Consider the following 24,463-nt stretch of genomic DNA (forward strand, 5'->3'; position numbering starts at 1 on the left):
TATCAGGCTCCCTGCTCTGCGGAAAGCCTGCTTCTCCCTCTCCCACTCCCCTGCTTGTGTTCCTGCTCTCGCTACCCCTGTCTCTGTCAAATAAATAAATAAAATCCTAAAAAAAAAGTTTAAAAAAAAAACTTGTATTTCTCTACTTACTTTCCGATCTCCTCATTTTTGGATACTGCAGTACTATTTCTATAGCTAATGCAACATTTTTCTCAGGTCTTTTAAAGGCTGTAGTAAGAACCAACTGAATGTATATAAGATGACTGGATCAGTTTTGGAGAAAATTTGGAGAAAAATTGAAGCAAAAGAAATTTAGTCTTAATATTACACAATATAAGACTTTCTCCCCCTTTTATCTCATTAATGTGTATTTTATCATCTCAGCAAGGTAGAATTTGGCATTTTATCTCATTAATGTGTATTTTATCATCTCAGCAAGGTAGAATTTGGCATACAAATATGTTTTGTTAGAAAATTTTTTAATTGAATTTTTGGAACTTTCAATGCTGTGAAAACAGCACGTGTACTTCTGTGGTTGTTTTAGTGTTACATTTTTTTAATTCATTTTTGGCAGATAAAATAACACAAGAAGATATTGAAGGCATTCTACAGAAATTTACTGGGAATATAATGCAGGTACCTCCCCTGTAAGTTCAATTATTAAATTTGAATAAATGTTTAATTTTTATTTTTCAGTGTTTAACATCACTTTAATGAGAAAAAAAGGGGGCTTCCTTTTATGTATGGTGAAGCACATTTTAATCTGACATAACATGATCAAGTAAAGGTGAGCCAGATTGAGACAGGTTGCAGAGCTTCCAACAGTCTCTGAGGTAGTGGAATGTGGTTTCCTCTGTCTCTGGATGTTGCCACAGCCTGACATCTATGCTATTCAAGTGTTGATCGGTTTTTCTGATTCCATCTGTTTACCTCAGAGCAGTTCTGGAGTGCAGAGATGTCAGTTGTCCCGGAATTGCTATGAAGGGACCAGTCCAGGCTAGTATTGGTGTCAGAGCTGTGATTCATAGTCCAGTTGGTACTTTTTTTCAGGGGTGGGGACCATTTTTTTAGGCCTAGAATCTTACGCTTCACAATTCTCTGCAACAAATGAAACAGATGAGAGTTATAAATTATTAAAAGTATAAGAATATTGAGTACCACTTAACCATATTTTTTGTGCGCATTACCATTTCAAGCAAATTGCTTTTTATTTAAAAAAATGGCTGAATCGTTACATGTCAAAAGTTACTGACAGTTCTTTTAGAGTTTAGTATATATTTATTTACTTATTTTAAGTAGGCTCCATGCCCAGCATGGAGCCCAATGTGGGGCTTGAACTCCCGACCCTGAGATCAAGACCTGAGCTGAGATCAAGAGTCAGACACTTAATTGACTGAGCCAGCCAGGCATCCCTAGAATTTAGTATTTATGTTTTACTTTAAAATCTTGATTTTTTTTTCCAGGAACACTGAAATATCTATAGGGATATGTGTCTTCATAATTTTGCCTCAAATGAAAGTTTTAAAAAATTTTGCAGGATATGAATAAATGTTATTTTTTGATCATTATTGTTAAAATAAATTACACATTTGTATCCATTTATAAGAGCAGTTTTAGAAATTTTTTCTGTTGATTATTCCAAGGATTTTGTGGTCTAATAAAATTTTATCACACAAAGCTTAAGATCTGTTAGGTAGATTTGCATTTTAGAAATATTTTGTTAACTTTTATGTGAAAATGAATATTATTGTAATGGAAGTTGTTTCAAGGAGATATAGTGGAGACCACTGTGACCAGAGGCCTTGTGCCCTTAACCCAGAACCAGGACCAGTGAACACATGAATAGACCATCTCCAGAGGGAAGGTTAAAGTGTAAAATTGACAATATTGTTCACTGGGTAGCAGATTGAGCTTTAGCTTCAAAGGTATTTAGGAACTCCATCCCTGGTACCATCATGGAGTAGATTAGAAGAAAAAAGTAGTTCATGTTTTAGAAAGATTCAATTTAAGGGCTGCTGGTCCTCCTTTCTTTCCATGATGTAATCTGAAGTTATTGTGTCTCATTCTTTCTTAATCTTTTCTCTCTCCTTCACTCCCTCTCTCCCTCTCTTATCTTGCAAGCTATTCTGCATTAAAGAAAGATGGACAGAGACTTTCAACCTTGATGAAGAGAGGTGAAGTGGTAGAAGCAAAACCTGCCAGGCCCGTTACCGTATACAGTCTCTCCCTTCAAAAATTCCAGCCACCATTTTTCACATTAGGTAAGGTGGAAAAATTTGAAATCATTTGTAGTTACATGTACCTTTATTCCGCATTTGGCTACTTTTGGGTAGTTCAATGGATCCCTAGTATATTGGAGATGTTTAAAATTTGAATTTAAGTAAGGTTAGGATTTATTAATACTTTTTTGATAACACATTTAATGAAAATACTGATAGTTACATGGAAGTTCGGAAATACTTTTCTAAATAGACTGAGTTTTTTATATATCATATTATCTTCTAAAGTTGGAAGTAACATACCTTTGATTTCTAATGGAAAAGAGTAGATAAGGGGTATATACTTTCAAAATTTATATTTTGTGTTTTATTATCTTAGGGATGCTTGTTTTCCCCCTTTTTGGCTAGTACCTGGTAGTTTACATTCAGTTTTAAAATTTAAATTAATTTGTCCTTTTAAAACAAAGTATTTTTAGTCTTTGGACAAGAAATTCTAATAGCAGAGTGATTATTTCTCCCCTTTCTATGTTACCTGCAAGTTACTGCCAGAGATCCTGACAATATGGAAATAATGGGTAAGGCAAAAATATATTCTTGGACATGCGGTAAATTTTAATTCAGGTTATCAATTTGAATTTATCTATAAATCTATATTTGAAATAAATTTAAAAACTAAAAAGTTTGTTTTTATGGTTTGGAAATTTTATGATCTCCTAGTTGCAGAAAGTAGTAGCTGAAGTCATGAACATATATACGAGCTGTGAAGAATCAAAAACTGTAGTTCTTCTAAGTTCTCAGGCTTCCTTAAACTGATCCTGCTCTTAATTTCACAGTGCCTACTAGATAGGATTCCCTTTAGAAATAATTTCCTAAAATTTTTTTTCCCCTAACTTCTGTTGCTTTGACATACTATTTAATGTATATAAAGCTCCTATAGAATGTGGTTTTTGTACAGTTAAAAAGTGAAGTCACTTCTTTCCTTTAGTGTCCTGACTCTAAAATGTTTGACGAATAATGAGAAAAACAAACTAAAAAGTGCTTCATTCCATGAAAATACAGCAGCTGGGTTGGCACAGTTGATACTATCTATGAAAGGAAGAGAAACTTGAATTATTCCGATTGCATTTAAGTTGTAAATACTTATTTTGTTCACTTGGAGGTTGTAACAGGCCGAAAGAGCTGTGTTTTCACCAAAGTCAAATATAGTGCAAGAATGTTAATATACCTGCTTTGATCCCAGTGCTCATTTTTTTATCTCAGCAGTGGCCCCCAGCCTTGAGCTGATGGGGAAAAAAAAAGAATTAAAATCCCCAAGTAGTGAGTTTTGGTTAATTCCCTCAACTTTTTTTTTTGTATGATAAGACTATAAACAGCAGGAATGTAGTGCTTTTGTGTGGAAATTCAGGATATCTTGTGGATGAGTAAAAATAATCCAGAGTCTTGCTCTTAACCAATAAACACGTAAGATACTGTGTTAAGATGTTTAGATATGCGTTCACTCTGGAACATTGTGTAATTTTAGTTATTTTATGATTTCTTTAGGAGTATTTCCAAGAGAACATTTAAATAGACTGAGCTCTCCATGTAGTATATTTGCCCAAACATAATTACTGTCCCTGATAAGGGGTTTTTGTTTGATGTATTTTTTGAGTGTGTAAATCTGAAATCTCTTAAAAATCTACAGCTCCTGATAGCAAAGCTGAGATATCCAACTATTTAAAACCAATTAAGTGAACAAGGTGTACAAATCTGAAAATTTTTTTTTTTTTTTTAAAGATTTTATTTATTTATTTGACAGAGACAGAGACAGCGAGAGCAAGAGCGGGAACACAAGCAGGGGGAGTGGGAGAGGGAGAAGCAGGCTTCCCGCTGAGCACGGAGCCCAATGTGGGGCTCGATCCCAGGACCCTGGGACCATGACCTGAGCCGAAGGCAGCCGCTTAACGACTGAGCCACCCAGGCGCCCCAAATCTGAAAATATTTTTTAAATGTACAACTCATAATAGCAAAGCTGAGATTTCTAACTATTTAAAACCTATTAAATGAACAAGGCTGAAGTATTAATGTTGGTGTGACTTGCCAGTTAATTTAAAATGTGTTCATGAATTTCTGCTGTTTGCTTTCTCCACACTCTGACTTTTCAATCTCACAAACACATATGCTGTTGGATGAATAATTTATGTTTTAGCGCATAAATATTTTATCACTCGATTGTTTGCATAGTGCATTTTTACATTTGTTTAGGGGCATCATTTCTATGTAAAGTGGATTTCATAGGAGGTTAGCAATTTACCATGTCACTGTTAACATTCCAGATGTTGAATGTGGAGGAGGTTTTTATATAAGAAGCTTGGTCAGTGACATTGGCAAAGGTAAGCATAAAGATGAATTAGGAATTATCATTTAGAGAGTAATATTCTTTTTTGATGGGAAGAAGGAATTTTCTATTTTTCATATCTCTGACTGCTGGCCTTAGGGAACTGTACTCTTGCTGCCTTCAGCTTCAGAAGCATTGAAGGTTTATAGCATACAATTATCAGCATCAGCAGCTGCCGTGAAATGCTTATAACAGGAGAGAAAGAGGAGCAGGAAATGAAGATGGGAATAATCAATGTAAGAACCAACATTATTTCAGATATAAAATATTTTAACTCAAAGGGATAAGATAAAAAGATTTATCCTTCTAAAAGTTACTTTCATTGATATAAGTAAAAAAATTTTTTTTTAAACTGGAAGCCACAGTCTTACAAACAGCTAGAAAGTTGTTGGCAGCTCTGGCACCGGACAGGTCAGATTACCTCATCTGCAGATGAGAGGAATAGTTACCTCATGGGCTTGCTTCATGGTTAAATAAGAAAAGTATGTGCCGGTTCCTCGTAGACTTTAAAGCAGTTTATAAGGTGAGTTACTAAATATTATTTTGCTTCTTCATCATTTCTTAATCTCAAGGCTCTTGGTTCTTAGATTGGACTATTATAGTTTTACATTTGGGGTAGTTTGGAGAGGTTTGAATCAAGATCTTCTGTCATTTGAACATGATCATGACTATGAAATAATGAATCATTTGTGCTGTGGATTTTCTTTTCCCCTTTTGTTGCTATAGAACTCTCTTCCTGTGCCAATGTCCTAGAACTGACCCGAACCAAACAGGGACCATTTACGCTAGAAGAGCATGCCCTTCCTGAAGACAGATGGACGATTGATGACATTGCACAGTCTCTGGAACATTGCTCATCTCTTCTCCCAGCAGAGTTGGCACTTAAAAAATCCAAACCTGAGGAGTCTAATGAACAAGTTTTGAGCTGTGAATATATAACTCTAAGTGAGACAAAGGGAGAAGATGATGTAATTAAGACATCTTAAGATTGGTTTGGGATTGTCATCATTTCTTGGTTGACATTTGAATCCTGTGTACAGAATGACAAGCTACGTGCAAAAGACAAACAACTATTTCTTTTTTTTCCCGCATGATGTGTGTGTGTGTGTGTGTGTGTGTGAAGAAAAATGTCCATCATTTACAGTTTCTATGGTGTACAATTTATCTGCTCTACATTATAAATAGCCTTGCAGTTAGTTGTTCAGTTCTTTGCCTTACTGTGAAATGTTCTTTTAGGATGTTATTATGTTGTTAGATTGGATTCAGGAAAATCAAATCTTCTGATTTTGATCTTTCTTCAAAGTCTTTTCCTTGAAAAAGTTGAACACATTTTCTAATCAAAGAATAAAGAAACACGAGCTACATGTTTCTTTGGTGTCACAAATGTGAATGTAAATTAGTGTTACTTTGACTTTATTTTGGCTTCCTAGTGGCTCTGTTGTATTGAAATTCTTTATGTTCGAAAAGGCCATTATTTAACTCATGTTTTGAAGTTTACAATTATTAAGAACATTTATTTGATGAGGCTGTACAACTCTGGTGATAGGTATGTTTGTTTAGATCTCGGAAACTAATAAACTTTTATAATAAATATTTGTAAATAAATTACTGCTGCTACCACTAACAGAATGTGAATAGAGGACTGAATATTTAATTAGATTCACCTCCACCATGAGGGCAAAGGACAGCTCTGTGGCTTATATTTTGGCAGCTATGTGAACTTTTCCTGATGATTTCATCAACACAGTCAACCACCCTGTACCAAGTTATTAAATAGCATAATTTTTAAAAAGTAAGCTAAAGAATGTATCTTCAATTTAGAATTTCTTCTCTCTATTTTTTAGTATTTATACCTCTACAGGGCATTAATCCCCATGACATTGTGGTTTTTTTGTTTTGTTTTGTTTTGATTCTGGTTTTTTTTTAGTTTGCTGTTTCAAATTCTATTTATAGATGTTGAGATAGCTGCCCTGCATTTCTAGTTAATCTCTTCTGCTCTAAATATTTTAAAAGTTATTCTCAAACGTTTTCTTTTTTCTTTTTCTTTTTAAAGATCACTTTCATTTATTTGAGGGAGAGAGAGAGCACAAGCACAAGACGGGAGAGGCAGAGGGAGAAGCAGACTCCCTGCTGAGCAGGGAGCCCGATGCAATGTGGGGCTCAATCCCAGGACCCCGGGACCACGACCTGATCCGAAGGTAGAAGCTCAACCAGCTGAGCCACCCAGGCGCCCCTCAAACGTTTTCATTCAAATAGCTTACCGAAAGTTCCAGGTCCCTTTTTAACATTATTTTGAAAATGTAGTCACGTTACAAAATGGCAAATTTCATATATAATGAGTGCTTCATATTTTTGTTATGGGAAAGCAATGTATTATGTGGCCAATCTTTAGAAATGTCCAAATCCTGCTTTACTGATTCAGATCAGTATAGTTTCTAAAGGAAGAATAGTTGAAAATTGCATAAATAGGGGTTTCTAGGTTTTTATGGATTGCTTTTCTTTTAAAAGTAGTTGTCTCAACCTCTAACTCAAAAATTTAAACATGTAAACTAATGTGATTTGGTTTGTAGTTAACCTAATATAAATTCAATATAAAAAGTTATATGCTTCAGTAGAGCATTTTTATCATATTGACAACATATTTATTTATTTATTTTTATTTATTTATTTTTTAAGTAGGGCTCCATGCCCAGCATGGAGCCGAACGCGGGGCTTGAACTCACGACCCTGAGATCAAGACCTGAGCTGAGGTCATGAGTCGGACACTTCACTGACTGGGCCGCCCAGGTACCCCTCGGCAACGTATTTTAAATGAAAATATTAAAACTAATTCTAAGTATGACACACAAAACTATAAGGAAAAGAGTTTGCTGTCTTGATACAGTAACATAACATACCAAACACATAAAGTTATAAGTTGAAAGTTTACAATTTTACTTATTCATATCTCGGTTCGTATCAGCCGTAAGTGGCGGTGGCTGTCTCTGTCTCCTGGAACCGCCCGGCTTCTAGTATGTCTTCCTGCACTGCCCGATAAGATCCAAGTAGAGGAAAATTCCGGGGCATTTGTGCCCTCTTTCTCAACTTAAAAATTGACATGTGTAATTTGCTAATGGAGAAGAGTAGAGATTGTATCTTTTTTTATATTGAAAATAACTGAAGGAAATTTTGCCAAATGGAAAAATGACCCATAATCCTCACCATCCTGATACAGTGACCTCAGAGCTTTAATTTTATGTTCCGGTTTTCCTGTTTTTTTGTTGACATGATTACAGTCTTGACACCTAGATTTTCTAATTGACTGTTTTTTCATTTCATGATGTCAGACTCTATTTTGTATTTAGTTTTGGTAGTTATTTTAATCATATTCATATTCAGTTTATTTAAGCCAATTTCTTATTGCTGAACACTTAAGTTATTTTCAGTTTTATTAGGATCAGTTCCTGGGGGTGGGATTATTAAATGGAATAATAAGAACAGTTTTATGGCTCTTAATATGTTTGCCTTATTACTTTCCCAAAGAGTTACAACATTTTACATTGGCACCATTTGAGTTCATTAAGTTTACAGCTTTGGGTGGGGGTTTTATATGTTGTTGCAATTTAGTAAGTATAAGAGTTCAAAATTGCTCTTATTTGCTTTTGTGTGACTTTTTCGTATACTTTGTTCATTTATAGAAATAAATGTCTTAATGGTTTCTTTATACATTTGTATGAGTTATTTATGTAGTAAGTATTTGGTAGAAGTATTTTCATGGCCTGTTGTGTTTTTAATTTTCATTTCATTTTTCATTTTTGCTACATTTGCAAATTAATTTTAGTAACTATTCCCCTTTTATAGTTGTCAGATTTATGAATATGAATAGTTAAAATTTTTTAACTTTAAAATATTCTTAACTGTCATAAATAGCTGAAACTGATCAGGATGCTCTGAAAGGTTCAAGACTCATCGATAAAACAAATTCGTTTTCTTGCAAGAGTCTAGTATTTAAGTATCAAATGTTTTGTTTTTTTCATTATGTAGTTCTAGGCCTAAAGTTTAATCATATGATAAAGTTGTTTTGCTTGTAAGAAAAAGAACTTCCTGAAAATGTGTCAACCTGGAACATACCAAATTACTTAAGTTTTACCGTTTAGGTTTTTTTATTTCTGAAAAATATTTTTGTCTTAAAAGTCATCAAGAGTGGTCCTAGGATTATTTTACTTATGATTTTAGAATTCACGAGCATTAAAATAATACAGATTTTCTCTCTGCTAATTCAAAATTATAAAATTTGAATAAGGGCTAAACTCACATTTTCCTATACTGACTGGATCTTTTCTTCTTAGATACTTGAATTAATACAGGCTACTAATCCATCGTCAGAAATGATTAATTTTGTAAAATAAAATAAAGAATGCTTTATATCAGGTCTTCAGTACATTTGATACTCCTGACCAGTTTGAAATTTGTATCAGACTTACAGTGGGCACTTAGAGGTTCATTTCGATAGTGAGTTTTATTTTAAAGGAAGAAAGTAATTTACCCTCTGTCATTATGTATATAATAGAGAAAATGTAATTCAAAAAGCACTCTAAAATGTTGAAAAATTTAAATAGAGGAATATAATAGAAAGTTTATGTATTGAAATCATTATGATGGCCTTGTAGTCAAATCTGTAGAACACTTGTCTTAAAACTATTTCTTTACATTATGTGCGGGCAGCCCTAGTCTGGCCTAATCATTAAGTACTGTTTGTTAAACACTTACTATGTGGCGTTTGAATCAGGAATGCCTTCATATTTTCAATTTGAATTAAATTCTATGAACAGGAATATTTCAGATTGCTGTTGTAAATGGTGATACCAGCAGGAAAGTTGAGGTCAGAAATAACTATTTTCTTCTTATCCGTAACTCTTAAAGTATAATATGTTAAGATCATTTTTGTCTCTACTATTAACCAGCTTTTTGATCCAGGCAAATCACTTCAATCTTTTGGGGCCTCAGTTTTCTTATCTTTGAAACAAAGGGGCGGACTAGTCTAAGAACTTTCCCAGCTCTGAAATAGTAGGCTTCTGAGTACAAAATAAATGTGTATTTATTCTGGTCAGAAACTTACACCTTGTAACCTGAATTTTCATGTTGTTCATCAAATTCTCATCCTTCGTCTCTTTGAATATTGCATCTCTTCCATCCAGTTGTCGTATTAGATTACGTCTTATCTTCTCATTTTGTTTTATGTGTCTAATTACTCTTTCGTATTTTCTCTCTATCCCTCTGTGCTGTAGCTTGGAGATTTCCTTGAATCTTTTCCAGATAATGAATTCCTTCTGCTATTTTAGTGTACTGTTTACCTATATATTCATTTTAATGCTTATTGTGTTTTTAGAAAAGTTCTAGAATATCACCTTTTTTTCAAAATCCCTCTTGTGTGTTGTCTTGTTCTTTCATCAGATTTTAGTTTAAATATACATATATATTTAAATATAGTTTCAATATGCATTTTTTTACTTTTACTGGTAATATCTATACAGAAAACTGCATATACCATAAATGTATAGCCTGATGAATTTTCACAAAGCAAACACATATGTAACCAGCAACCAAGTCAAGAAACAGGACATTACTAGTCCACCAAAAGCCCTCCAAAGTTCTCTTCCAGTCACTAGCCACTGACCTTCACCCTGCCACCAAGGGTAATCACTTGTAACATAGATTATTAATTTGCTTTCATGCTTTATATAAGTCGAAGTGTGCAATATATACTCTTTGATGTCTGACTTCTTTTGCTCAAAACTACATTTATGATATTCTGCCACCTTGTAGCCTATGGTTGTAAGTTACTCATTCTCATTATTGTTTAGTATCCCATTGTGTGAATATACCACCCTTTATTGATTCTACTGAATGATGGACACTTGATTAGCTTTCAGCTTTGGGTTGTTTTTTTTTTTTTTAGTATTACATTATATTTCACTCATTCTATCTCATTTTTGGCTTGTTCTAACTCTTTTAAAAATGTCTTAGTGTTTGCTGTAGGATTTATGATATACATCTTCAGTTTATCGCAAATTACCTTCATTGTATCACCTCATGTATTATGTAGAAACTTTATAATAGTATATTTCCATTTCCTATCTCCTATCTTTTGTGCTTTTTTCATATAACTTACTTTAACATATGATATAAACCCTATAATATATTGGGCTTTTGTTGTTGTTCTTTGTTTTTACTTTATTACTTTAAACCATGGTTCAGCAAATTTTTCTGTAAAAAATGCAATTGTAAATATTTTAGAGTTGGCAGGTATATGGTTTCTCTTGCAGCTACTCACTTTTGCCACTGTAACATGAAAGCAACCATAGACAATACATATAAGTGAATGGATGTGGTTACATTCCAATAAAATACATTTACCCTCATGCTGTAGCTTGCTGACCCCTGCTTTAGACTGAAGTTATCTTTAAGAGATTAAAAATTGTAACAAAAAAAAATCTTTCATATTTCTCTATATCTTAGTGTTCTTCATTTTTCTTATATAAAACCAAATATTTACTGCTATCATACTTCTTCCTCCTGAGTAACTCCCTTTAGTATCTCTTCTATTTTTTTAAAGACTTTATTTATTTATTGAGAGAGAGAGAGAGCGCCTGAACAGAGGGAGGGGCCAAGGGAGAGGGAGAAAGAATCCCAAGCAGATTCCCCACTGAGTGTGGAGCCGAATGCAGGACTCAATCTCAGGACCCTGAGATCATGACCCTAGCTGAAATCAAGAGTCGGACACTTAAAAGACTGAGCCACCCAGACACCCCTAATATCTCTTTTAGCACAGGTCTGACAGCAATGAATTCTCTCGGCTTTTGTCTGAAAAATGTTTATTTCACCTGCATTTTTGAAAGCTATTTTTGCTGGATATATAAATCTGGGTTGGTTAACCATTTTTTTTCATTCAGCACTTTAATGATGTCATTTAATTATCTTCTGACTTGTGTAGTTTCTCTGGCTGACTACAAGGTTTTATTTTTTGGTGTTTAGCAGTTTGACTCTGATGTGTCTAGGTGTGTTTTTCTGCGTATTTACCTTTTGGGCCTCTGAATTTCTTGCATTTTCAGTTTGTTTTCTTTCATCAGTTTTTTTTTTTTTTTAAGATTTTATTTATTTATTTGACACAGAGAGAGAGAGAGAGAGCACAAGCGGGGGAGTAGCAGGCAGGCAGAGGGAGAGGGAGAAGCAGGCTCTCCACTGAGCAGGGAGCCCAATGCGGGGCTCGATCCCAGGACCCCGGGATCATGACCTGAGCCGAAGGCAGCCGCTTAACTGACTGAGCCACTCAGGCACCCTTCTTTCATCAGTTTTGGAAAATTCTCAGCCATTATCTTTTCAAATATTTATTCTACTCCATGCTCTCTTTTTTTCTCCTGGGACTCAAATTATTATATTCAACCATTTGGTATTGGCACACAGGTATTGGATGCTCTGCTCTTTCTTTAAATTTGTATTTCAGTTTGGGTAATTCCTAATGACCTATTTTTAAGTTCACAGATTGTTTCCTCAGTCCAGTGTGCTAATAAACCTGTTAAAGAAATTCTTCATCACTGGTATGTTTTTAATTCTAGCATTTCGATTTAATTCTTTTTTTCTGGTTTTTGTCTGTCTACTGAAATTCCCTATCCGTTCATGTATATTGTCTGCCTTTCCACTAGGTCCATTAACATATTAAAGTTATTTTAAAATCTTTGATAGTTCTAACATCTGGGCCATATCTAGTTCTGTTGATTGCTTTGTCACATAGTCTTTCCTCACTTGTGTATGTGTGTTTCATATTTCTTGATTGAATGCCAAATATTGTGCATAAAACAGACTGAGCTACATAGTATTTATATCTGGAAATGGGCACACATCTGCTCTCTAGCTGTTAGTGTGGGGCGTTGAGGCACTCTAGTCAGTAGTTGAGATAGGTTTGGGTTTGTTGTTAATCTTACTATCCACATACTAGCCTTCTAATTGCCGCTGCTACTTTGTTTAGTGGATGCGTGGATTATGGAAGGATTTTTCTCAGTTTTTCCCTGCATGCTCACATTTCAACAAGTCCTTCCTACCTATGCTACGGAAGGAAACTGACCCACGCTTTTTCACTGCGCACCCCCCGCAGGGGGAAACTGCTGTTGCTTGTTACTCGGTGGGCTTCAAGGAAGTGGTTCTTGGTTTCTCACTCCAGCCTCACAGTCTTAGGCCTTGTGCTCCTGGACTTCGGGGGTGGAGTTTTTCAGCAGTTCTGCCCCTTCACCAGTGGTAGCAGATCTCTGCTTTGTATTAGTGCAGGATCCTGAGCCAAGTTCATTTTTGACCCTTCCTGTAGAGGCAGGCAGCTCTTACTTCTGCACTCCCCTCAGACGCAATGGATCTTTGTCTGGGCCTCTTCTCTCCCCCCAGAGTTTATGGCTTTTGCTTCACGTGAGGGAAGGGGTCATGTAGGGGGTGGGTTTCATGCCTTTGTGCCACCCACAGGGTCTCTCTCAGGTCTCTGCCCTGCCCCCAGTCTTGCTAATATATGGAGACCCATGGTAAAGAACTAGGAAGTGACTTCCTTTGTGTCAGGGACTCCCTATATTCCTAAGCTGTCACTCTTGGCCTTCAAGAATTTATTACAATTTCAGTTGTTTTTATTTTAACCTGCTTTTCTGATGACTGCCTCTTCTCTACTATGCCAAGAGTGAAGCAATTCATGTTTCCCATCTCTTGTCAGAGGAGCTTGTCACCCATTTGAATTCATTTTACCTCTCAGATGGGCTCAAAAAGTTATCCAGCTTTTTCTCACTCTTAGGGTGGGATTGACATTCTTTTGAAGTTATCTGTGTCCTAAGTGCAAGCAGAACCTTAAATGATGCTTTTATATTTTTCCCAGCATATATAGTTGCAAGGGTTTTGAGGCTATTTTGTTCCCTGTTTTTGCTAGAAACAGAACTCCCCATATCTAAAGAATAGTGAGGGAAATGTATCTGAGCTGCAATACTCTAACATGATAGTTAATCTTATAGGCTTAGAAAATAATCTGTCGATCCATTGACTCATGGCAAGGCATTTAATAAATTAGCATTCACGTGTAGAGGGTGCTTTGAAATTATTTGACTTTGGATTCTTCCATTGTAGGTGAGAAAATTAGGGCATAGAAAAGTAACTTTTCCCAACTGCAAATTAATGACTTAGTAAGAACAGAACTTAGAGGCCAGATATCTTAATTCATTAATAATCTTTTGGCTCTTGGAATTGGCCATATGATTTAAAGGTGACGAATAGGTATTTTGCTTTATATAATTTAAATACGTCACTTGTCAAATATGAGTACCTTTACATGGGGAAACAGTGTATAGCATACAGAAGAAGTCTTGAAGACATAATCTAGGCCTTTAAAAAGCTTTCACTTAATTACTCTGCTTACTGACTATATACAAAAAGATAACTATGGTACAAGACAATACATGAGTATCAGTGAGTGCTATTGCCAAAAAGTGCTAGTGATGTTTAATGGAGCAATAATTAATTCTGCAAACATCTGTTAAGCTCCTAATGAGAACAGAGGAGGGAGAACACAGGATGTCCAGTGATCAGGATAGGTGCATAGAGGATGAGAGCCTTAAACAATAGATAATTTTCAAAGAGTTAAGAAATTTGAGGAATTCGGGGAGGAGAGTAGTTCAGGAAAGGGGGCAGTGTACAAGGCATATGCAGTGAGCAAAGAGTCCGGTGGAGAGGAGCATTTGCGTGAAGATGTGGTTGGCATTACATCGTTTGGAACCTTGAAAGCCAGAAATGAGTAAAGCTTCAGAGGAGGGACTGGTTTATATGGAAGCTTTATTTTAAGGAGATTAATCTGGCCGTGATGTGTGGCAAGAACTGAAGAGGTTGAAACAGGAGGCAGAGAGCCCAATTAGAACTGGGTCTGGTGCACTGATCCAGGAGTGAGATAATAAAAATCTCCAAACCAGAGTATCATCAGATAATGGTTGTTTGAGTGAACGGTTTAAAGGAAAATTGACATTATTCAATTTATTTATTAGATACTTGAGGGCCAGGGAATTAGAGGGCAAAATGATTAGCAATAGCCATCAAGTAGTTTATCTAAAGGGAATGAATCTGAATTTTTGTGTAAGAGTAGTATTTTCTTGGGAGTTGAGTAATTGGTATAATTGCCTATGCTAACAACAACCATTGTGCCTTGTTCCTTTTTAATCAGCCATGAGCTCCTCTGTGAGCAAACAGCCTCCTGGAAGGAGCCATGCCTTCTCACTTCTCTCCAGTGTCTGGCACATAGTAGGTTTGTTGAATTTCATCTATAGTTAAGGATTCGCAATAATTATGTGAAATATTTAATCATGCCCATGGTTGCAGGTTTTCCAAACTCTCCTGCTTTTCACCAACTCTTAACTTTAGGCAAGTTAATTAGCTTTTCTGAACCCCAGTTTCCTCATCTGTGAAGTGGGGATGTTAATAGCGTCTACTTCATAGAATTGTGAAGTCTAAATTAGGCCATTCAGGTAAAGTGTTTAGCATGATTTAGGACTTAATAAACAGAAACAAATGCCATATACCTGATTTCTATGTAAGAGAAGGATAAACCTGAAATTCTCATGGCTTATGAATTCAAAGTATACATTCCAAAAAATGCTTTGTAAGATACTGTTTTGATAGGAAGAATTGAGCTGAAACAGAGAACTTCCAACAGTACAGATGATTAAATGGTGCAATAGGCTATTGATGCAAGTAGGAAAAGTCTTTGGAGAATGTAGATGTTTACCTTTTGTATATTAAGTGTATATTAAATCTATATATTTACACATACACACACAAACACACGTGCCATTCAAGTTAGTAAACCTTTTGCATTTGTATCATCTTATTGGACCCTCCAGCAATCCTGGGAAGTAGGAAGGATCAGTTTTTACTTGTCATTTAGGTGAAGAACTTGAAGTGGCGCTGAGGGTGAAGTGACTTGCCAAGAGTTGCATACCCAGCGTGGCAGAGCTGGGTCTCTGTACTCTTCTGGTTCCAAAATACTGTTTATATTACATCTGGAGAAAAGTGATCTGAAGCACAGATGTTTAGTGGGAGGAATGAAACACATGCTGTAATGCCAAAAAATAACTGGGCATGAAAGCAGAAAACAAGACATTTGTTTCTGTTATAATGTGACAGAAAATAAGGCTCTTGTGGTTTGGGATTGAGCATTCAGAGAAGAAATGGGGAGCAGTTTGATTTGGGTGACACTGCTCTTGGAGCGCTGCATCTGGTTCTGGGCTACTCATTACCAGGCTTATGGAAACCAGCTGGATGAGGTTCAAAGCAAAGCTCCAAAATGATTAAGAGGTTGATGGCATTGATTAATAAGGAAAGATTAAAAGAATTAAATATGTATAGCTCAGCTAAGTAAAGACTAAGGAAAAACAAGCTAAATGTATACAAATATCTGAAATGTGTAAACATTAAAAAGGAAGATTAATTACTTAGCGTGATACAGGAGTATAATATGCAGTAATAGGATGAAAATTTAAGCTGAGTATAAAGAAAAATTGCTTGATAATTGATTAAGGCAATCTGTGGCACAGCCTTTCTCTAGAGAAGCAATAGAAATCTCAAGCCTTATGACTTCTGAAACTTTCCTGGAAACTGGGAATTAGATGATGTGAGAATATTATTATTCATTTGGTCAGGTGTAATAATGGTGTTGTGGTTATACAAGAACATGTCGCTTTTTAGAATTAGTCTGAAATATAGGGCGCCTGGGTGGCTCAGTTGGTTAAGCGACTGCCTTCGGCTCAGGTCATGATCCTGGAGTCCCGGGATCGAGTCCCGCATCGGGCTCCCTGCTCGGCAGGGAGTCTGCTTCTCCCTCTGACCCTCCCCCCTCACATGTGCTCTCTCTCTCTCATTCTCTCTGTCTCAAATAAATAAATAAAATCTTTTTAAAAAAAAAGAATTATTCTGAAATATAAAGGTAGAATCACATGATGTAAGAGATATGCTTAAAAATACTACAGCAAAGAAAAGAGGAGGGAAGAAAGAACATGAAGGAAGGAAGAGAGGGAGGGGAAAAAAAAGATTAAAGGAAAAGAGTTGAAGCAAGCATGTCAAAGTGCTGATAGTGTTGAATCTAAAGGAAGGCAACGTGTGAGCTCATTTTACTTTTTTTCTTTGCTTTTATGTATGTTTGAAAACTTTCATAATAAAAAAAAATTATATTTTCCTGAACAAAACTCAGTAGCATATTAATCCCTGGCCTCCCTGAATAGAAAAGCCTTCCTGCCACACAGGCAGACTTCTGGTTTACCAGGACCTGCAATGTAGGGATAAATGCCTCTGTTCACCATCTTGCTCTGGCATTGGAGATTGAGCTGCGCTGAAGGACTCTGCAACTGTAAATAGAAATCCAAGAAAATTATTCTACTTGTAGGTCTCTAGTGGTAACTTCAGGAGGTAGAATTTCTAAGGCACAAGAACAGAGAGTAGGATTGTTGAACCATTAACAACTGACCTCCCTGGTCCCTTGTTCATGGAAAATACTGGCCATTGAGCAGAGGTCTAGGTGCCTTGGAATGGACAAATCTTGTTCTCTTCAATGAAGAAACACTTTTCCCTTTTGTTGGTTGAGTTTGAAAAATAAGAAGAGGGGTAATTCATAAAATGAAAGATTTCAAAACCTAGCAATCATCTATGAAGCTGAAGCATAAAAAAAAAAAAAATTTTTTTTTAAACCATCTTCTCTCCCGTAGCTTCTCCAGGCAGGTCTGAATGTTTAGGGCAGGGGATTTAGGAAGCTTTTGGAATGTATGCCCTCACTCTGCTCTTTTGTTTATAGAGGAATATAAATATTTTATCTGAATTTCACTAGTAGCAATCAAGCATGAACACAGACCTGGCATTTGAGGACCTGTCATGTCTGAATTTTTCCAGAGTGCACAACTAGGCCAGCCCATGGCAGTTGGAATGAAGCTGATCCCAGCTCAGCCTAAAGATGGACCCTGTAACCACTGGGGCTGTCTGAAAATGGTGGACATGTTTGGTTGAGTCCATCCCATGACCAGACATCCTTTCTCTATCCCAGGGTCACTGTCTGGCCCTTATCATTTCTTACCGGGGCCATTGCAGTTGCCATAATTGGACTTCCTTACCTCCAGTCTCTTCCTTACACTTTTATCCTCCACCTTCCTATCCAGAGTGGCTGTTCTGAAACACAGCTGATTGTGTCGCTGCTCTGTTTAAACTCTTAGCACTTATAGGATAAAGTATGACAAGGACCATATTTTAGTTTTTACTATTTGCCTGGTGCTTCACACCTTGCCTGGCATGTAGACATTCTTTAATGAAGATCTGATCCAATGCATGCAACCTCAATGCCTCTCCTCTCCCAGTTGCCTCTCTGTGCCTTTGTACTTAATCTCTGCCCAGAAGGTGGCTATTTCCCTTGTCCACCCAGCAATTTTAAGACTCAACCTAAAGTTTATAATAATGAAGTCTTTTTTGATGGCCCGGTCAGAATGAATCCATCCTCATCTTGGTTGTCATAGCACCTCATATATACGTTCATTACCATACTTAGCACCCCATTTTAATCATACCCACTTTCCCCACCAGAACTGTGGGCCCTTTGAGGGCAAATACTATGTTTTCATCTCTATTTCCCCACTGCCTGGTACATTCTAGGCTCTCATTATCATCAGATAAACCTTGGGAGCTGTGGTGTTCCAAGGATGGGAAGATGATGGGCGCTCAACAAATTTGAGTGACTAAAGTAAGGGGCATTTATTCAGCACATATTTACTGACTGTTTACTTTTTATCCAGGCTGCTTTCCTGTCTGTAGTTCAAGGAGAGCATGATACACAGAACCAGAGATCTAGCTGACCTCTAAGTTAACCTTGAGCCTATTGCTGGTCCTTGAATGAAGAAATATTTCCCCCCCACCCCATTTCTGTGTCTTAGGGACAGAAGGATGATTAAGGATGAGCAGTGATACATGCTTGAGATATTTATTCCACTACCCTAAGCTGCCTCTCCTCTCAACTTTATGAATTTATGAAAGAAACAAGATGATATGTAAAAGTCCTTATCCTAATTGGTGGTATCATTGTTTATTTGTTTCCTTTTTAAGGAGGAGGTGGAATTGGATTGTTTGTTTGGTTTATTCCTCAATAAGAGGCATCTTAATAAAACTAGTCTGGACATCTGTCCCATTTTCAAAAATTACAAGTTTTGATCATTGCTAAATTGTACAGATCCCAATCTGTCTGCTCTGCATACATTTGCATTTATAAAAGCAGAAACAGACTAAAAGTCCTTCTAATGCAGTTCCCTAAATGCATGAAGTATTAGATTGTTTGCCCCCATTGGTTCATGCATTGCTAAGGGCTTAAAAGGATCATTGATTTGAATTATTTAATGTGTACAGCAAGTTGAGTTTTTTTTTTTTTTAAAGAAGCTTTAGGGACATTGCTTTAGTTTTTTAATGTTAAATCTCATTTTTCTTCGAAAATAAGAAGTTAAAGCTGTATTCACATAAGCTCCCAAAGTGCCAGCTTTTCATTGTGTTTTTAAACCATCTAGGAAATGTTTGATTCTAATGAACATTTCTTCTGGAAATTGGACTGAAATTGCTGGGCTGAAAATATAGTTCTAACTCCATGTTATTTTAATGTTGTATTATTTTTCCTTTTCTGGAGCGATGCAGATGAAATAAAAGAGGGAGAGATCCTGTGTCTAATAAAAAGCTCCCTCTGGATTTTGTTGTTTTAAAATTCTAAGCTGGTTTTGACTTAAATTCAGCCAGCAGAGACCTGCACTTTCAATGCTGAACATTTTTACTGTGTAATTGAAGTTTTAGTTCCTACTGTTTGGGGTGGTTTACTCTTTCCCTGTGGGAAGGCAGTGGTGGTGTCAGCACAACTCGGGATGGTTACATCTGGGGGAACGGATTTATTTTAGTTTGTGTTACATTGGGAAAGCTTGCCAGAAATGGAGCCTTGTTTGTGATGTCTAGTGCGGCTCCCTCACAACCAGAGGGTGTTATTTCACCCATCTGTCAGGACATCACACAGATAAGAAAAATGGAAGTCCATCCACATAAGGCAGTCCGGTGATGTGAAACGTTGAGGTGGAGAGATCAATAGGGTGACCATGTAACTTACCATCTAAACCCAGGGAGTGAGAGGGGACCGCTAAATAATTAAGAGACATCACTTGATCTACAGTAGTTTGGAAACTGGGACCATCCAGGGCAAACCCGATGCCACTGTCACCCGAACTGGGAAGCTTGCCACTCCCATTAAGTTAAGGTCTCGCTTACCGTGATATACAGCACATTCTTCTGGGATTTCTGGGGGTTTGGGTAAGTCATTGATGCAGCTCTGCGTCAGGGAGTGATTCGGTAGGAATTCTAACACATCGGGCAATACAATACTTCCTGGATTTGTAGCAGGTGAGAGACATGTTAGGGCAGAAGACAAAGCAACTGGGACTTAACAAAAGGTGTAAACATAGTCTAATAAACCCGCTACAGCTGACGGTAAATTATTATTGGGTAACCATCTTTCTTAATAAATCAGATGCACTTAGTATGGAGGAGGGCACAGAAATTGACTGCCTCCTGGGAGAGCTGGGATTTGGGTTGCCTATGGCTTTGATTCCAGAATCAGAAACATTAGCCAAGGATGTCAGCAAATGAAATATGTTTTCACTGTTATATGCCACGAGATGCAGCCACTGTCCTATTTTCACTTACAGTAATTCCTTCTGAATTCATATACCTTAAAATAGCTGCAGCTCCTCAAATCTGTAAGAATGGTATGTGCTGCTTGCCACAAGTTCCTTTTTCCTGAAGGTTTCTAAGGTCTTTCAAGAACACAATTCAACTCAGCAAATATTCGGGGGACCTAATGTGTGTAAGTCACTGCGTAAGGTGCTTCTAAAATGCAAAGGGGAGAATGACCCCTGCCCTCAAGGTACTTTTCTATAATACAAGGAAATAAAGTGAATAAATAAAAGCATGGTACTACATAGCAGGTACCATTAAAAATGAACATACATTAAAGCCGGGTGTAGGAATAAAGATACCTATAACATTAGTCTATAATAATTAACTGCATGTTTGAAATACCTTATAATTTAAAAACATCTTGGGGGTGCCTGGCTGGCTCATTTGGAAGAGCACAGGACTCTTGATCTGGGGCTCATGAGTTTGAGCCCCATGTTGGGTATAGAGACTACTCAAAAAAAAAAAAAATCTCAAAAGGGATCTATGTCTATATAGTACCATGAAGATTTAGAGAACTGGGAGATCACATCTGGTTACAACGATCTGTGATGACTTTCCCCTTTCTGCCACCTTCCCTGTAACTTGGCTTTCTTAAAACCTGTCTTACGAAAAGAGACTTCTTTCTCACACACCTATTCAATCATAGGCAGCCAAACACACATTCTTTGGGGCCCCCAGGACATTCCCTGTTGTTTTGTCCTTAACAGCCTTTGATGTCCTCTGCCTTTCTCTCTTAACCTTGCCTGTGTCACGTGCATTGTGTTTTGGCACTCGGCTCCGGGAGACCTTCCTCCTCACTCCATCACTTGCCAGGAGGATATGGGGATATGCCCACTGCTCATCTTTCCTTTGCACAACTCAGTCCAAGCCACACACGCCTCTTGACTCCTGCAATGGGTTCCTTTCTCTCTCTTGTGCAAATCTGCTCTCTGCACAACTGGCAGAGAGGAGACTGGAGGAGAAACAGGTGTGAAAATGTAGAGGAGAGCAAGACTGTTGTGCATAAGCTGGTTTGAGAAGTGTTAGAAGTGTTAGATATCCATGAGTTGGCAGTCAGATGAGTCTCAAGGGAGTGATGGGGGCTGAAGAGCTGAGATTCTGGTGTATGACAGGTGTTTAAAACCATGGGATAGGATCAGGTTGTCAGTCTTGGGAGCACATAGATGGAGAGGCTCAACCGCTTCTGAGTCCTTAGTCATTCCAAGTCAGTCCGATGCAGTAGGAGGAAAGCCCATGGACAATGGAATCCTGAGACTGGAGGGGTAAAGTTCTTCAAGGGGGGACTGGTCACCACTGCTGTGGGAACTAGTAAGACCAGACAGAGAGGTGGTCATTGGACCTGGAGAACTTGAGTTTGTTAGCAATCTTGAAAACCCCTTAAAATTATATGCAAGATTTGTTGGGTGTGTGCAAGAGAGACCAGAAAACCAAGTCCTTACTGAGCGGTTCCTACTTGCCTGGCACTGTATTACTCCCATTGAAGTTTCACAGAAACCCTCCGAGTTCAGTACCATCGTCCCCAGCTTACAGATGACGACACTGAGGCCCAGAAATTAAGTAGTTGGCCTAAGGTTACACCAGCTGATTAGTGCAGAGCTGGGATTTGAACCCAGGGAGCCTGACTCCAGAGCCCACGCTCTTAATTACTAGACTGACACAGAAGACAATGGCAGAGTGTACGCATGCCTCTGGACTGGAGAATTAGGATTTGTTCACATGGGAGTAAAAGTGAAAGCTGTCAGAGCAGGTGAAATCAGAAAGTAAGAGTGAGGAAAACACCCCCCCCCCCCCGCCCAGCAGAAGTAGTGAACTTTTCACTGGCTGGGGGTTAAACCTTAAAATTATATGCAAACAGAGACAGGTTTCTTAGACTCTTAAAAACTCACCTCCCCTTTGATGAGCACAAGACTTAATATCCTCCCTTGAATATTATTTATAATCCAAGTCATATTTTTTTTTAAAGATTTTATTTATTTATTTGAGAGAGAATGAGAGAGAGCAAGCACATGAGAGGGGGGAGGGTCAGAGGGAGAAGCAGACTCCCTGCTGAGCAGGGAGCCCGATGCGGGACTCGATCCAGGGACTCCAGGATCATGACCTGAGCCGAAGGCAGTCGCTTAACCAACTGAGCCACCCAGGCGCCCAATCCAAGTCATATTAAAGATTGTGACTGAAATCAAGGAAAGGGGACAAAGTCCTGCTTTGGTTTCAAATTCTATGTCCATTCCCAGATTCTGACATGTATCTATACACAGACTGAAAACACACACACACGAATGTCTCTGATGTGACCGGTGGGAGGAGAAAGTCAAACAGAATGAGCCATTAAAGAGAGAGGCAATCAGAGATGGAGAGAGACTAATGGGGAACAGGGATAGGACTTTGTCAGCAAAGCACCAGAGGTGAGATGTCTTATCCAAGGAGAGAGTGGCCACACTGTTGGAGGTGGCAGGACGCGATTCCTTTGGGGGCTGCTAAGCCCATGCTCCCCTTACTACCACCACCAGGGCATATGCAGCAGTGTCAGGAAAAGAGTATTGTGACAAGCAGAAAACTTGGTGGGGGAAGCACATTTTCCATCCTCTAACGGATGATAGAAAAACAATAAACCTCAACCCCCAAATCCATTTTCTTGCTTTCCCGAGAGAACTGATCATTAGAATTGCAGGTAACCTTGAGGAAGGAAGGGAAAAAGCTCCCCTGAAGCCAGGCTCATTTTCAGCTGTCAGCGGAAAGATACAGTTCTGCACTAGGCTCCGCCAAACCTCTCAGGCTTGGCCCGTAGTTGTTTTCCAACTCCTTTCTGTTACCTTTGTAATCCAAACATTTTTCGATCCATGGTTTTCTGCTGTGTCAGCACTGATCAAGCTAAGTGCGAGAGTTTGCACCATCAAGATGCCACAATTACTCACTGTGTCCCTGTCTGTGCAGGTGGGGAATGTGCACGGCTACTGTAGACATTGGACCAGAGGGGGGCTTTTGGAGGGATGTGATAATAGCCGCATTAAGTTGATCTGGCCTTAAACTAATGGGCAAAAAGAGGCATCTGACCCTCTACTTGTAAGGGATAGTAACAATATAATAAATCACCTTTTTTCTGTGTCAGTTTCCCACCTTGCCCTAATTTCATAGATGAAATCACATGTGTAGAGCCGACTTTGCAATTTAGCTCTGAAGTCCAGAATGGCTACACGGGAGAGCACCATGCCTTTTTATATACTCGTTTCCCTGATGTGTTAAATCACCCAGAAAGCTGGAGGGAAATGCTCCCCTGCCTGAGCAAGTTCAAGAAGGGTGCCATCTGAAGGATATTCCAACATTTTACAGTTGAAAGGATGTGGAAGATCTAGGGGTATTATTAATAATAACTATTATCATCTTTTATTTTTAAGCTCAGATACAGGAAGTTGCATTAATTACACTCCTCAGTTCGTGGCACATTTGTACTGTTATATTTTCCAGTCCCTGCTGTGCTTTCATGTATTTATTCCTCATGCCTGCTCTCTCACTGACTGTTCCCCTTGCTACCCTGTCTCCCCACAGGTAATTGTTCTAATGCACGTGTATTTAGTTATTTGCATGTATTCTTACAAACTGTGCCAACCTGTATGATCAATCTATATAATAGCATTGCACTATAGATCTTTCTCTTTCTTTCTTCACTCAGCTAGGTTTTTAAGATTTATCCTTGTTGCTCTGTGTATTTCTAATCTATTGTTTCTACTTGCTGCAGAATGTTCCATGATTTTTCTCTCTTCACTGGGTGCTTATGACATGCCGGGTTTAGTATGCAGCGCTTTAGGTGCATTATCTCATTTGATCTTACCAACAACCCAGGAGCAGGGGAGCAGGGTACTGTAGTTTTGGCAGTAATCCCAAACTGAGTGAAACGAGTCAGAATGACAACAGGGGATTCAACAGAGTGATATACGGATGTGCCAATAGCCAGGCAGTCTTCGCTCAGCATACTCAGGCTGTGCTGGTGGCTTCTTGCAGGTCTTTAAACACTGCTGATCTCAGCTCAATGGTAGTTCTTTCCTTCCCTCAGGCAGTCATGTTGCTTTGGGTCAAACAGCAAATGATT

At 37.8% G+C, this 24,463-nt stretch overlaps 1 protein-coding gene across 1 annotated transcript in view; it reads left to right on the forward strand.

Moving 5' to 3' along the window:
• TRUB1 (TruB pseudouridine synthase family member 1) overlaps positions 1-6,157 on the forward strand; it is a 39,372-nt gene extending 33,215 nt beyond the window's left edge. The window contains exons 5-8 of the mRNA XM_021699895.1: positions 575-647; positions 2,122-2,261; positions 4,535-4,591; positions 5,323-6,157. Of these exons, the coding sequence (XP_021555570.1) occupies positions 575-647; positions 2,122-2,261; positions 4,535-4,591; positions 5,323-5,582 (530 nt within the window). The 3' untranslated portion in view covers positions 5,583-6,157. The remainder of the gene's footprint in view (positions 1-574; positions 648-2,121; positions 2,262-4,534; positions 4,592-5,322) is intronic.
• The last annotated feature ends 18,306 nt before the right edge of the window (positions 6,158-24,463 follow it).

The sequence above is a fragment of the Neomonachus schauinslandi genome, chromosome 6, assembly GCF_002201575.2.
Source record: "Neomonachus schauinslandi chromosome 6, ASM220157v2, whole genome shotgun sequence".
Lineage (NCBI taxonomy): Eukaryota > Metazoa > Chordata > Mammalia > Carnivora > Phocidae > Neomonachus > Neomonachus schauinslandi.